General features: G+C 34.2%; 1 protein-coding gene across 3 annotated transcripts in view; it reads right to left on the bottom strand.

The window, feature by feature from the left end:
* Positions 1-490: 490 nt before the first annotated feature.
* LOC149781305 (peroxisome biogenesis factor 2-like) overlaps positions 491-12,815 on the bottom strand; it is a 101,888-nt gene continuing 89,563 nt past the window's right edge. For all 3 annotated transcript variants that reach the window (XM_089935403.1, XM_089935404.1, XM_089935405.1), the window contains 3 exons: positions 7,567-7,614; positions 6,316-6,522; positions 491-758 (listed from right to left, as the gene is read on the bottom strand). In XM_089935403.1, the coding sequence (XP_089791529.1) occupies positions 660-758; positions 6,316-6,522; positions 7,567-7,614 (354 nt within the window). In that variant the 3' untranslated portion in view covers positions 491-659. The remainder of the gene's footprint in view (positions 759-6,315; positions 6,523-7,566; positions 7,615-12,815) is intronic.

The following is a 12,815-nucleotide window of genomic DNA, read 5'->3' as shown; positions in this document are numbered from 1 at the left end:
ATGTTTATCATGGTCATTGCTTCATGTTTATCATGGTAATTGCTTTCATGTTTATCATGGTCATTGTTTTCATGTTTATCAAGGCCATGTTTATCATGGTCATTGTTTTCATGTTTATCAAGGTCATTGTTTTCATGTTTATCATGGTCATTGCTTCATGTTTATCATGGTAATTGCTTTCATGTTTATCATGGTCATTGTTTTCATGTTTATCAAGGCCATGTTTATCATGGTCATTGTTTTCATGTTTATCATGCTCACTGTTTTCATGTTTATCATGGTCATTGTTTTCATGTTTATCATGGTCATTGCTTTCATGTTTATCATGGTCATTGCTTTCATGTTTAGGTCATTGCTTTCATGTTTATCATGGTCATTGCTTTCATGTTAATCATGGTCATTGCTTTCATGTTTATCATGGTCATTGCTTTCAATGGCATTTTGTTGATTTATCAGCTCAAGCCAATCCAACCAAAAAACCTGAAAACTATTTGTATCTTAGGATTTTTTTAATTCTGAAGATTTCTTTGAGAAAATATTTTTTTTTACAAAAGTAAAACATTATTATATAAAGCTTCACAACATGAGAAGACAATGAAGTGCACATTTCATGTAAGAATTGTCTCCATTTGTTTTCAGTTGATCCTCTGTCTCATTCATCAGGATAGATTCACCTTAATAGCAGTGATACTGCTGGAATCTCCCACACTCTGATTACATAATGGGCAGGTAAACGAGGGATCTGCCTGGAAATTACTCTGAAAAATGAAGCAAATTTTCACAAGAATGAACCAACTGAATTTAATACTTTCTTTAAGGCATATAAATATTTCAACAAGGTTGTAAATGGAATTAAACTGTCTGACAGATTGAATTCAAGTTTGCCTTGAAAATGTGAATTCAGTCTGTCACACAGTTGTTGTGAGCAACCAGTTCTCAACATGGTTCTCAAAAAGCACAGATTGTGAACTTTACATTCTTCTGTGTTTCCTTAGCAAATTTATTTTTAAAAAAGCATTGAATCTATCTTTTTATATTGCTCAGCATGAGAAAAGCAAGTCTGCATTGCATGTGTGGAAATAATGCTGTAGGAACTGACCAGTTATGATAAATAATCATAGACCTTTATTTAATTTAAATATACATCGGTAGCTAAATAATAAACATTTAATGATAAATAATCACAGACCTTTATTTAATTTCCATATACATCAATAGCTAAATAATAAACATTTAAAAAGAAATCGGTGATAAATTCTGCAGTTATTGCTTGTTATATCTCTCGATGTGTCACTGAAACTCACATAGTATTCATTTGGCCTTGACAAAGATGTTATGTTACAAAGTTGCTTCCCTTGTCAGAAGTTTGGGCAACATTTTGTTTATTCTTTCTACAACCACTACCATCATTCCCCAGTACTACTACATGGTGGAGAATGGAAATTTTACAACCAAGCCAAGGCATTTTGAGCAAAATATTGCTGGGAAAGTATAAAAATGGAATTTTTCCTACATGCCACACGACCTCACGCACAGTGTTATTGTTGTTGTTGTTGTTGTTGTAGGGTTTAACGCTATTTTTCAGCACACAATGGGCTATACATGGTGGCCAGTATTAATGGTGGAGGAAGAACCCAGAAAGAACCACCGACCCACAAGAAGCTACTGGCAAGCTTTCTCACATACCCACATTGGCTGAATCCGAAACTCGAACCCACGCAGACAGAGGTGAGATGGCAGTGATCCATAACGGAGAGCGCGTTAGACCACTCGGCCACTCGGAGCCCCCTCACAGTGTTATTAATCTGCAATGCATGTCATATCTGTGAATCCTGTTATTATAATGACAAATATGAAGATAATTATGAATCTATAATTATAATAGAATTTGTCCAAAAAAAACGTAATAGATGATTTTACCATTAGCGATGTCCTATATGGGAGTTTTTACATAAATCCACTGCCTGTACTGCCTCAAACAGAGAGAGTACCTTTTCATCAGTTTCAGGTGACTGCATCTGCATATCAGATATCACAGAATCAAACTATCTTTCTTAGATCAGAAACTGTTGTACTCACTGACAAATTATTAAAAATACAGTAGTTACAAGCATGAACAAATTTGTCTTTGAATTTAATCTTATTTAACTTTATCATGGTTCCCATGCTTTTCTAAAGACAAATTTCCAAGTCATTTCCAGGGTTTCTCCAGGATGAAATGATTTTTTTTCCAGGTTCACATATGACCATTACTGAATGGAATTAAAGAACATTTTAGATTGTAAAACATGCATTTTCTAAATCTAAAGATGTTTCTCTTTCAAGACTCTCCAAAAACATCGAAGTCAGAAAAGATGATCATGTACAAAACCACAAAATGTATCACACGAAACAAGTTTGATTATATTCCTATAAACTGGCACATAAAGTCATTTCAAAGTACAGAATAGAAATTCTAACATTATTTTGCTGACCTGCATTATACTGCCAAGTGGGAACAACATAATGAATATAAAATAGTTTTGTTACCTTTCAAACCTTTAATTCTAAAGAATTCTATATATATACATCTTATAGCAAGTAAACAGTTCCTAAACACAGCTGCTCAGATCATACTTAGAGTACCATGATCAGAGCACACTTCCCCGCTGCTATGTACCCTACACTGGCTATCCATTTGATCCAGAATCAAACACAAACTTTGTTCTCTTGCTGCGTTTCACTGCCGGACTCTAGTCCAACATACCTATCCAACCTCCCCCATGTGTACACACCAGCAAGATACTTACGTTCTGACAATCATATACTCATTATTCCCACTATGAAACCAAAGTCTACTACACATATGTTTATTGCAAGCACATAAATGATCCATACTGCACCCTCTGAATATTCTGGTTAGAACTCGATAAATTTAACTCATGATCAGATGAGTTACAACTCAATTACGTCATTGTTTTGAGGGTCAAGTGGTGGCAGAAAATTAATGGGTTTTTCACAACTCTGATCATTATTTGAGAAATTCAAGGACTTTTCAGTCAGAAAAAAAATTATAATTTCTCCCGCCTTTTTCCTAATTTCACAGAAGCGTGGGAACCCTGTCTGATGAATATTTACATCTATATTACTATCAAGGTGATTGCAGACTTATGCAAAATGGAGGATATTTCTCAACAATTTACATATAGTATGTTCATCATTTGTCTTGGTGCATGAGAGCTACTCATCAAACTTTAACTACAATATTAACACCATATCTGAACACACACTGTACCAACTGGGACATTACGACTCATTCAGTAGTGTTTTCTCTGAACAATACAGTTAATGCTAGTATGTAACCACAGTTAATGCTAGTATGTCACCACAGTTAATGCTAGTATGTCACCATAGTTAATGCTAGTATGTCACCACATATTTAAGTCTATTCCAGAAGATTCCCATATGCAACTCTTCTTACAGCCATAAGAGATGATGTAAAACTACATCTAGAAAAGACTCAGGAAGACATTATCGAATGTGCAAATGCAAAGGCTCCTTTTATGACTTTGTAGATGAATACATGTATATGACAGGTGAAAGACCTAATTCAGCCAAAAGCCTGAAGCACCAATAGGCTGTGCATAGTTTCCCAAGCTCACATACTTGTGTTTTGATGGATCCAACAAGCAACAAGTTATTTCCACCTCCTGTTCATGTTGATCGACTTAAAGCAATGCCGACAACTACTCTACTGTTATTAGTAAGGCTCCCAAAATCCTATTCACATCAAAAGCTCTCAAACTATTCTTGACTAGTCTGTTTCTAATGATATTGAATCCTCCAAAATTAATCAAATTATTACTACTAATATTACTTAAGGCCGACCAAAACAAGTTAGAAACAAACTGATTTTGTGACTCGGATCATGTCAATGCAAATGATCTTGAACAAATGTCAGACTCATGGGGTTTTCATAAGTATAAGTGTGTATTATTTAGCTCTGCATTCCACAATGGATGGAATACAATATCTTGTTCACATCACTGACGAATCAGTGCAAGATGCATTATGGGTCCCATCTTCTCATTTGAAGATGTAGGCACATAAGAAAATAGACAGTAGACGACCTCCTGTGGTCTAACTTGAACCAAAATTGAGTTGAGAATGAAAGATCATGTTGCAATTATCAATACACAGTTGTTTGTGATATGAACTATTACACTAGTTAGACCTAATACCATTTGGGCCTACACAGTGCCCATCATATCTGCATTAACTTCATTTAAACATGCCAATGAATTTGTATGCAAGTCCTGATTTGCTATATTGTTTGTATTTTAACTCTAGTACACATGAATTGTCAACGGTTTGTATAGATACAACAACGTATGCATTTATTGGGGTTAGGTTGAGATGAAATCAAGTAGTTATCATTTCACATGGAAATGTTAAGATTCTGATATAGCATTTATTATTTTAGTGAATTACATTTTTTTGTTATTGTTATTGTTGTTGTTGTTCTAGTGTTTAACACCATTTTTCAGCACAAGATAGGCTATACATGGCATCCAGTATAACTGGTGGAGGAAGAACCCTGGAAAATCCAGGGAAGAACCACCAACCCACGAGAAGCTACTGGGAGGCTTTCCCGCATATCCACGCTAGCCAAGCCTTGGACTCGAACACACGCAGACAGAGGTGAGATGGCAGTGATCTGGAACGGTAAGCGCTTTAGACCACTCGGGGCCCCCTTTTTTTGTGTTAACATTTTGGTCTATTATTTTTGCAAAGTGTTGCAATCTCATTTTACAACTCGAGGGATCATACTCAAGTCACATAACCTTACAATTGTAGAAAATTAATTCTACAGGATACTGATGTATCATCTCTCCCACATTTTGGCATTATATCTAAAAGTAAAAGTACAATGTGTTTAATAATGGGTAGATTAATATTTTTAGTTATTTTTTCTTTATTTCCCACTGTATTCATACTGGTTATATTGTGTGTGGAGATGTTTCATTGTTTTTAAATATTGCTGATCAATATTTATATTCTTTTCCCTTATTTCTTGGAATGGAATTATAAACATCGCCTTTTCCTATCACAATTCTGTTTCAAAATTGACCATTTTGTTTAGCATAAGATGCAGGAAAGTCATCCCAAGTTACTTCCCTTATATTTTAGCACCCATATAGAGTGTTGCTGAGATTTTCTCCATTTCCTTATTAAATTCTATTTAATTAAGTGTTTAAAAAACACAATAAAAAAAGCTTTTGTTATTAATGTATATAATCTTATGCCATTTTATATTTTTATGTTTCAATTTTAATATTTATATAACATTCTCTGTAGTTTAGTCTAATGTTTTCTTGATTATCATCTAGGCTGATTACCAGTGTAAGTAATTATGACAATAGGACAGAGTGATTTTTCATATATATATATATATATATATATATATATATATATATATATATATATATATATATATAAATATATATATATATATATATCAGTAACACGAATATGTCATACTGACTTAGGATTTGAATCAAATGTTCAATTTACTACACTGTCAGTTCTTATTTCTTATTGGTAGTTCTGCATGTATCTAAAGGCTTATTGTATTAAAATGATTGGTTTCACCCATTTCTTGAGGTGTCCATATTAACTGTGTTGTACTGTCAATATACTTATAGGATGCTTCTGAATTTCTAAATATTTCATTTACACTGTGAGAGCTGACCGTTGTTATGTATAGCTATTAGTCGTGTTACTGCACACCTGATTTTTGTCTGATAACACCACAGATGAATATTGTGAGTGTGTGTGTTAAAGTGTTTTTTGGACTTTTGTGTTCTTACTTACAGAATATACAGTAACTTGTCACATACTGTTTAAGAAATAAAAGAGCTCAGATCAAGCTGATTGTGTGCATCAGCTAAGGTAAATCACAGGGAACTTGATAAAAAAAATCTTTATTTTGAAGAAGAAGAAAAATGCATTAACAATCATTATTATTTATGTGGTAGGCCCTGTTTGGCAATGGAGTTTCCATGGCTCATGATAAAATTGCACTACAATTTTAAATTTTGCCAGAAACAACTTATAAAAGATACAATTAGTTATAGCACAATCTAACTTTACTGTTATAGTATTGAATATATACTTAAAGCTGAATTTTGAAAGTTAAATAATGTTGATGAAAACTGGGAGGACATGGATAGATTATTTTCCAAAGGAGAAATGTGGATTTTTCAAAAATCAACAAAGTATATACATGTATTTGTATCACTCTGTATACATTTCAGATTGACAGTCTGGCTATACCTGTATACAGAAGTAACAGAAGACATGACAACATCCGATCTCTCTTGGATTTATAGGCCACTCCCCACATATGGCACAAGAAGTCAAAATCCTCTGGAAACCATCATTCAAGCCTCTTCCCAACACTGATTTTGGAAGCAGCCTCCGCATCACAAAATTTTTAAGTCTTTGGAAATTTATCAAGGGTAAAATAAAGAAAAGAAACTCCTGAAAAAGAAAATATCCTACTGTAGAATCAATAAAACAGTGGTAATAAATACAACTCTGACCAAACATTATAAATTGAGCAGGGTACCAGTCTCAGACTGAGAAACACTAAATAATGTACATAATCTTTAACTAACTGATGTAACTGGTGCTTAATGTGTCTTTACAATTTTTCAAGATTGTTGTTTGTTCTTTAAAAAAAACTGCAGATTTCCTCCCACTTCTAGCTCATCACACAAGCATATACATCAATGTGCAGTGCACTGAAATTTGTTGATAGAACAGTATGTTGATCACATGGAACAGATGCCAAAATTTCCAATATTTCACATTTTTCACAGGTCAATGTATAGATTGAGAATTACCTCCCTTTCTTGCTGTTATACATTTACCCACTCCATAACCTAACTAATGCAAGATAGAACCAATATATTCATGTAGACAGCAAAGTCCTCAGGTTTATATTCTTTTTTTGCAAATGGAGCACAAAATGTGTTGTTTTATAAGTAACTGGTAACTACAAACAACTTGCAGAAACATTACTCCAATGTGTGTGTGTCTGTGTGTGTGTGTGTTATTTGGATTTGTAATGTAGCGTTAAACAAAATCATTCATATCACTATGATGTCTGCTGTGTGGCAGTTTATAGTGATGTCTAGCGCTGGAGCATCATGCCACAGACATGTAGCATGATGTCCCACCCAGTCACATTATCCTGACGCCTGGCAGACCAGTCCTAACACTAACCTCTTAATGCTGAGCGCCAAGTGAGGCAGAAGTTAGTACCATTTTTATAAGTCTTTGGTATGACTCAGCCATGGATCGAACCAATGACCTACCACATCCTCGGCAAATTTGTCAAATATTAGATCAACAAGATTAGAACAGATTGAACATCCATACAGACTGGTAATTAACAATCTTGACAAAGTGATGAAGTTCTCAGGTTGAAGCTCTATTCTGGCACTCATTTTTATCCCTTGTGCTACACCAAAGTAAATGTATAGGTCATGAAGAACCCTCCAGCAACGTTGTACTACTTACTGAGAATCCATGCCACAATAGTTCTCTTGTCATGTACTCAAACGTGACCTGAAGGTAAAGATCATATGCATTTTGTTACACATCTACAAAAACAGCAGTACATTATTGCTATTAAGACAATAACTTATGTGAAAATGTGTCCCTATAATGAACTCATATTCTACTGCATGAAAAGACTCTTCAGGAATTCAAATAAGACTCGTTGTTGAAACCATCTCTGATATCCGTGAATGAGATTTTGAAGTTAGCCGCTATGGCAGGCATATTCATTTGGTTGTAAGATCAACACCATTTTAATTTAGGACAAACTAAATACCACACAGAACTTTTGCTGAATATGCCATACACTTGTAACATGACCATCCTTTCTCGAGATGCAGTGAAAACATTTTTATTATGTTCTGTGTGGCAGCCATATTGGATGTCTATGGGCAACATTTTCATTAGGACCAACCAGAGATGGTAAGTTTTTGGGTAAACTCCTTTGTTGATATGACCAGCAAATTATATATTTAAATAATAAGATGATGTTGAAGACGTATACCATGTATTTGATGTCAGATTAGCTTCATTTACATTTAGGACCAACCAGACATTATAAGAAGTCATCTGGTGATAACTCCATGGCAATATGACTCTCCATTTAGAAAAAGTAGCACCAAGAAGATTTTCAAGCTGGCTGTCACGATAGTTTCCTTATTTGAGGTATCTGACACCATTTCCATTCTGGAACAGCCAGGTATCATAATTAGTCTTTTAGTCGAAACCCTTTGATGATGCAACCATCCATTTAGGAGAAGTATTAAGTACAAGATTTTCAATACTGTAGCTGTGCCAGCCATATTGAACAGCTCCATTTTCATTTAGGACCAAATAGATAAATCTGAGTGTATGATTTCAAGACAATCCTCCAAGTAATTCAGGTGTAGCAGTAACAAAATTGTGCTACTGGATGGACTGACAACTGATGATGGACAGCAGACGGTCCCATAAAGACTTCTGATCTATAACCAGCTGAGTAAAAAAAAAATGGATTAAGACACAGCAAATGCCACCCCACCCCTTATCTGTAAAACTTTAGTTCAAAATGAGAGGGTAAACTTCTAAATCAAACTTCATAACTCATTAAATTTTGAATGGGGAAAGAAGAAAACAAACATTGTTTTATGCCCTTTTGATATTAAGCCCAATACCAACTTCGGTTTCCAATGATGAGGCCAGGCAACAAACAAAATTCTTTGTTTCCTGTAACCCGACCAACAATTTAAAAAATCCCACCAACACATTTTTTCCAGCATTGTTTTTTGGGACAAATGTTATTTTTAGAAATTTTCACATCTGGTCAATTCTGCATTTTGTGTCAATTTAGTATTTAATATCAACCAATCAAAATGCTTCAAAGCACTGCAGTCTGATATATGGAACCAACAGAGAATACTAGCAAATTTGAAATGAAACATGGACTATTCTTACCAACCCAATTTTATTAAAAACTGTTACAGAAAACACTGGTCTTTTTACTTGGTCAATGGATTTTCAATGTCATATAGTGGAAACAAGACATGCAATGCAAGAAATAGCTTCTGCAATAAACAGTGTTTATAATTTATTCAACGGAAATGACTAAAGGTGAAAATTAAATCTTCCCTACGTCTTCTTGAGGTTAAGACATATTAAATTTGATTTTAATCCATACAGTCTTTTAATAGCCACTGAACTGTGATGCATGAGAGAGACATGAGCAAATGTACAGATGTTCAGACAGACAAAATCATGTAGCATTAAATGCTAAATCTACTGAAAATGGTGAAAGCATAACAAAATCTTCAATATACCCTACTGCCAGTTACTTTAGCAGTGGAAAATGTTTAGCAGTTTAAGGACTCTGAGTTCATAAAGCCATCAAAAGATGCTTTTTCATAGAATGGGCAGTTTATTTAGCAATTTATATGAAAATATGAAGAAGTCCTACATTTACATCTTGTATGAAAATATGAATAATTCCTACATTTGCATCTTGTATAAAAATGAAGAAGTCCTACATCTGCATCTTGTATGAAAATGAAGAAGTCCTATATTTGCATCTTGTATGAAAATGAAAAAGTCCTACATTTGCATCTTGTTTGAAAATGAAGAAGTCCTACATTTGCATCTTGTACAAAAATATGAAGAAGTCCTACATTTGCATCTTGTACGAAAATATGAAGAAGTCCTACATTTGGATCTTGTACGAAAATATGAAGAAGTCCTACATTTGCATCTTGTACAAAAATATGAAGAAGTCCTACATGTGCATCTTGTACAAAAATATGAAGGAGTCCTACATTTGTGTCTTGTACAAAAATATGAAGAAGTCCTACATTTGTGTCTTGTACAAAAATATGAAGAAGTCCTACATGTGCATCTTGGTAATTGGCATCTAACAAACAATACTTTTGGATGTGAGGACAAACTCAGACAAACAAGTGGATAAACAGCCAAAAAAGGTATTAACACAGCACTCCATCACTGTAGTGCTGTCCATGGAAGCCACAGTATACCACATTATAGTGAGATTATTTTATAATGAAGTACATTATACAGCATTCCATCACTATAATGCTGTCCATTGGAGCCACAAAGTATACCACATTATAGTGAGATCATTTTATACTTAAGTCCATTATACAGCACTCCACCAATAAGGTGCTGTCTGTGGGATCTGCATAGTATGCCAAATTATAGCAAGATCATTTTGTAAGGAAGTACATTAATTTTATGCTAAGCAGTGAATTACTTGATTTTCTTATTAAAATAATACTGATATTTCACTGTGGTGAAAAAATAACAATATTTTTTCACTACAGGTACTAATATTGTGGGTCAGAACATACTTACCTCCCTTTGATTTTGCACCTTAGCAAATTAATAATTATTCATTAATTATTGGCAGATTAATAATCCCTGTCTGTTATCCTTGAAACTTATAGTTTGTTATTCTGGAAATATCAGTTAATTTTTATCACTCTGATTGGATCTAAATTTTGTGTGCATGTACACATAGCACAGCAAAACATGTACGGTAAACAGCTGACATTACCGTAAGAAATCTGCTAATTCACTGTGTCACAAACGTTAGGTAGCCAATGTATGTGAGCATAAAATAAAAAGAATATTTGCTTGAAATGAGTGAATAACGGATACATTTCATCTCGTGGGTGAAAAAATCTAGTATTTTCACTCGTGGCTATGCCACTCATGAAAATACTGAGTTTTTCATCCACTCGATGAAATATATCCGTTATTCACTCATTTCAAGCAAATATCCTCTATATACACCACTCTACCAACATAGTGCTGTCCATGGAAGCCACAGAATATACTGCATTAAGGTGATATATCTTATAATGAAGTAGTACATTATACATATAATTTTACTACTGTGAAACAACATATTAAACTGAAATCAATGAGCATATCTTACAAGAGGAACCATGTTATACTGAAAGGACTTATAGTAAGGTTGGACTAGATAGTGCTGTGATTTCAGGCCTTATATGGGCTATATGGTGCTGTTGAATTTCAGGCCTATTAGTAAGGTATGGATATATAGTACTATTGATTTCAGGCCTATTAGTAAGGTAAGGATATATAGTACTATTGATTTCAGGCCTAATAGGAAGGTATGGATTTATAGTACTGTTGATTTCAGGCCTAATAGTAAGGTAAGGATGTATAGTACTATTGATTTCAGGCCTATTAGTAAGGTATGGATTTATAGTACTGTTGATTTCAGGCCTAATAGTAAGGTAAGGATGTATAGTACTATTGATTTCAGGCCTATTAGTAAGGTAAGGATATATAGTACTGTTGATTTCAGGACTAATAGTAAGGTAAGGATATACATTACTGTTGATTTCAGGCCTAATAGTAAGGTAAGGACATACATTACTGTTGATTTCAGGCCTAATAGTAAGGTAGGGATATAATGTACTGTTGATTTCAGGCCTAATAGTAAGGTAAGGATATAAAGTACTGTTGATTTCAGGCCTAATAGTAAGGTAAGGATATACAGTACTGTTGATTTCAGGCCTAATAGTAAGGTAAGGATATATAGTACTGTTGATTTCAGGCCTAATAGTAAGGTAAGGATATATAGTACTGCTGATTTCAGGCCTAATAGTAAGGTAAGGATACATAGTACTGTTGATTTCAGGCCTAATAGTAAGGTAAGGATACATAGTACTGTTGATTTCAGGCCTAATAGTAAGGTAAAGATATATAGTATTGTTGATTTCAGGCTTTATGGTAAGGAAGGGCTATATAGTGCTCTTGCATTTCAGGCCTATTAGTACGGTAATGCCATATAGTGCTGTTACATCTCAGGCCTGACAGTAAGGTAAGGCTGTATAGTGCTGTTGCAAGATCAATTTTTCCCCACATTTCTACAGAACAGCATCACAGAATAATTTTCATCTCAAAGTTTTGCATTATACTTCAAAAATATTGATCAACACACACATAATTTGTCTAAAATACCTGGTAATGCTGACTTAATTGCTTTTAAAACAAGAATAGATTTGAAAATAAGAACATGCCTCCCTTCTCCCTACCATGATAATATTGTTATTATGTGGACAATGCATGACAATTACTCTTTGAAAAAATTTTAAGTGAACATAGGTTCCTACCAAGCAGTTAGGGTTGGTAGCTCAAATGTTTACTTTCTAAGGACCGTGTTAAGATACCCCAGTCAATTTCTGTGAGTCAGAATGCTGTCCTTTTAAAGTTTACATTGATATGGGGGGAATTGAATGAAGAAAGGTTGAAATGACCCTTCGCAAAGACTTTTCTGGCTTAAATTAGATAACATTTTAATGCTCAGTGCGCTCAACCTTAAAATTTTCTGTAATTCAAAATTTGACACTCCACAAAGACAAACCTGTAAAGTTACTGGTAAGATATTAAAAGTTACAGTTTTACTGCCTTATATTAAAGGTCATTAGAGAAAAATTGCAGAAAATTTAATTCCTTGAATGGCTTTAAAGGGAAAGTGTGACAGAAAAGACCCTGACCTAAAAGCAGGATCCCTAATATGGCATGCAGCAAACATTCATGTGATGACGTAAAGTAAACTGATTTCATCCACTGTCTCAAATGTTTTTAAAGTTAAAGAGAATACAGTAAAGTGTGACAAAAGAATGGTGGACAGAAGCATGAACAGTCTGTCCCCCTCCCCCTCCCCCGAATCTTACTTTACCGTGATGCAC

Source organism: Sinohyriopsis cumingii, chromosome 15 (genome assembly GCF_028554795.1).
Source record: "Sinohyriopsis cumingii isolate HCF-2022 chromosome 15, ASM2855479v2, whole genome shotgun sequence".
In the NCBI taxonomy this organism is placed as follows: Eukaryota; Metazoa; Mollusca; class Bivalvia; order Unionida; family Unionidae; genus Sinohyriopsis; species Sinohyriopsis cumingii.
This window is presented reverse-complemented; position numbering and strand designations above follow the sequence as displayed.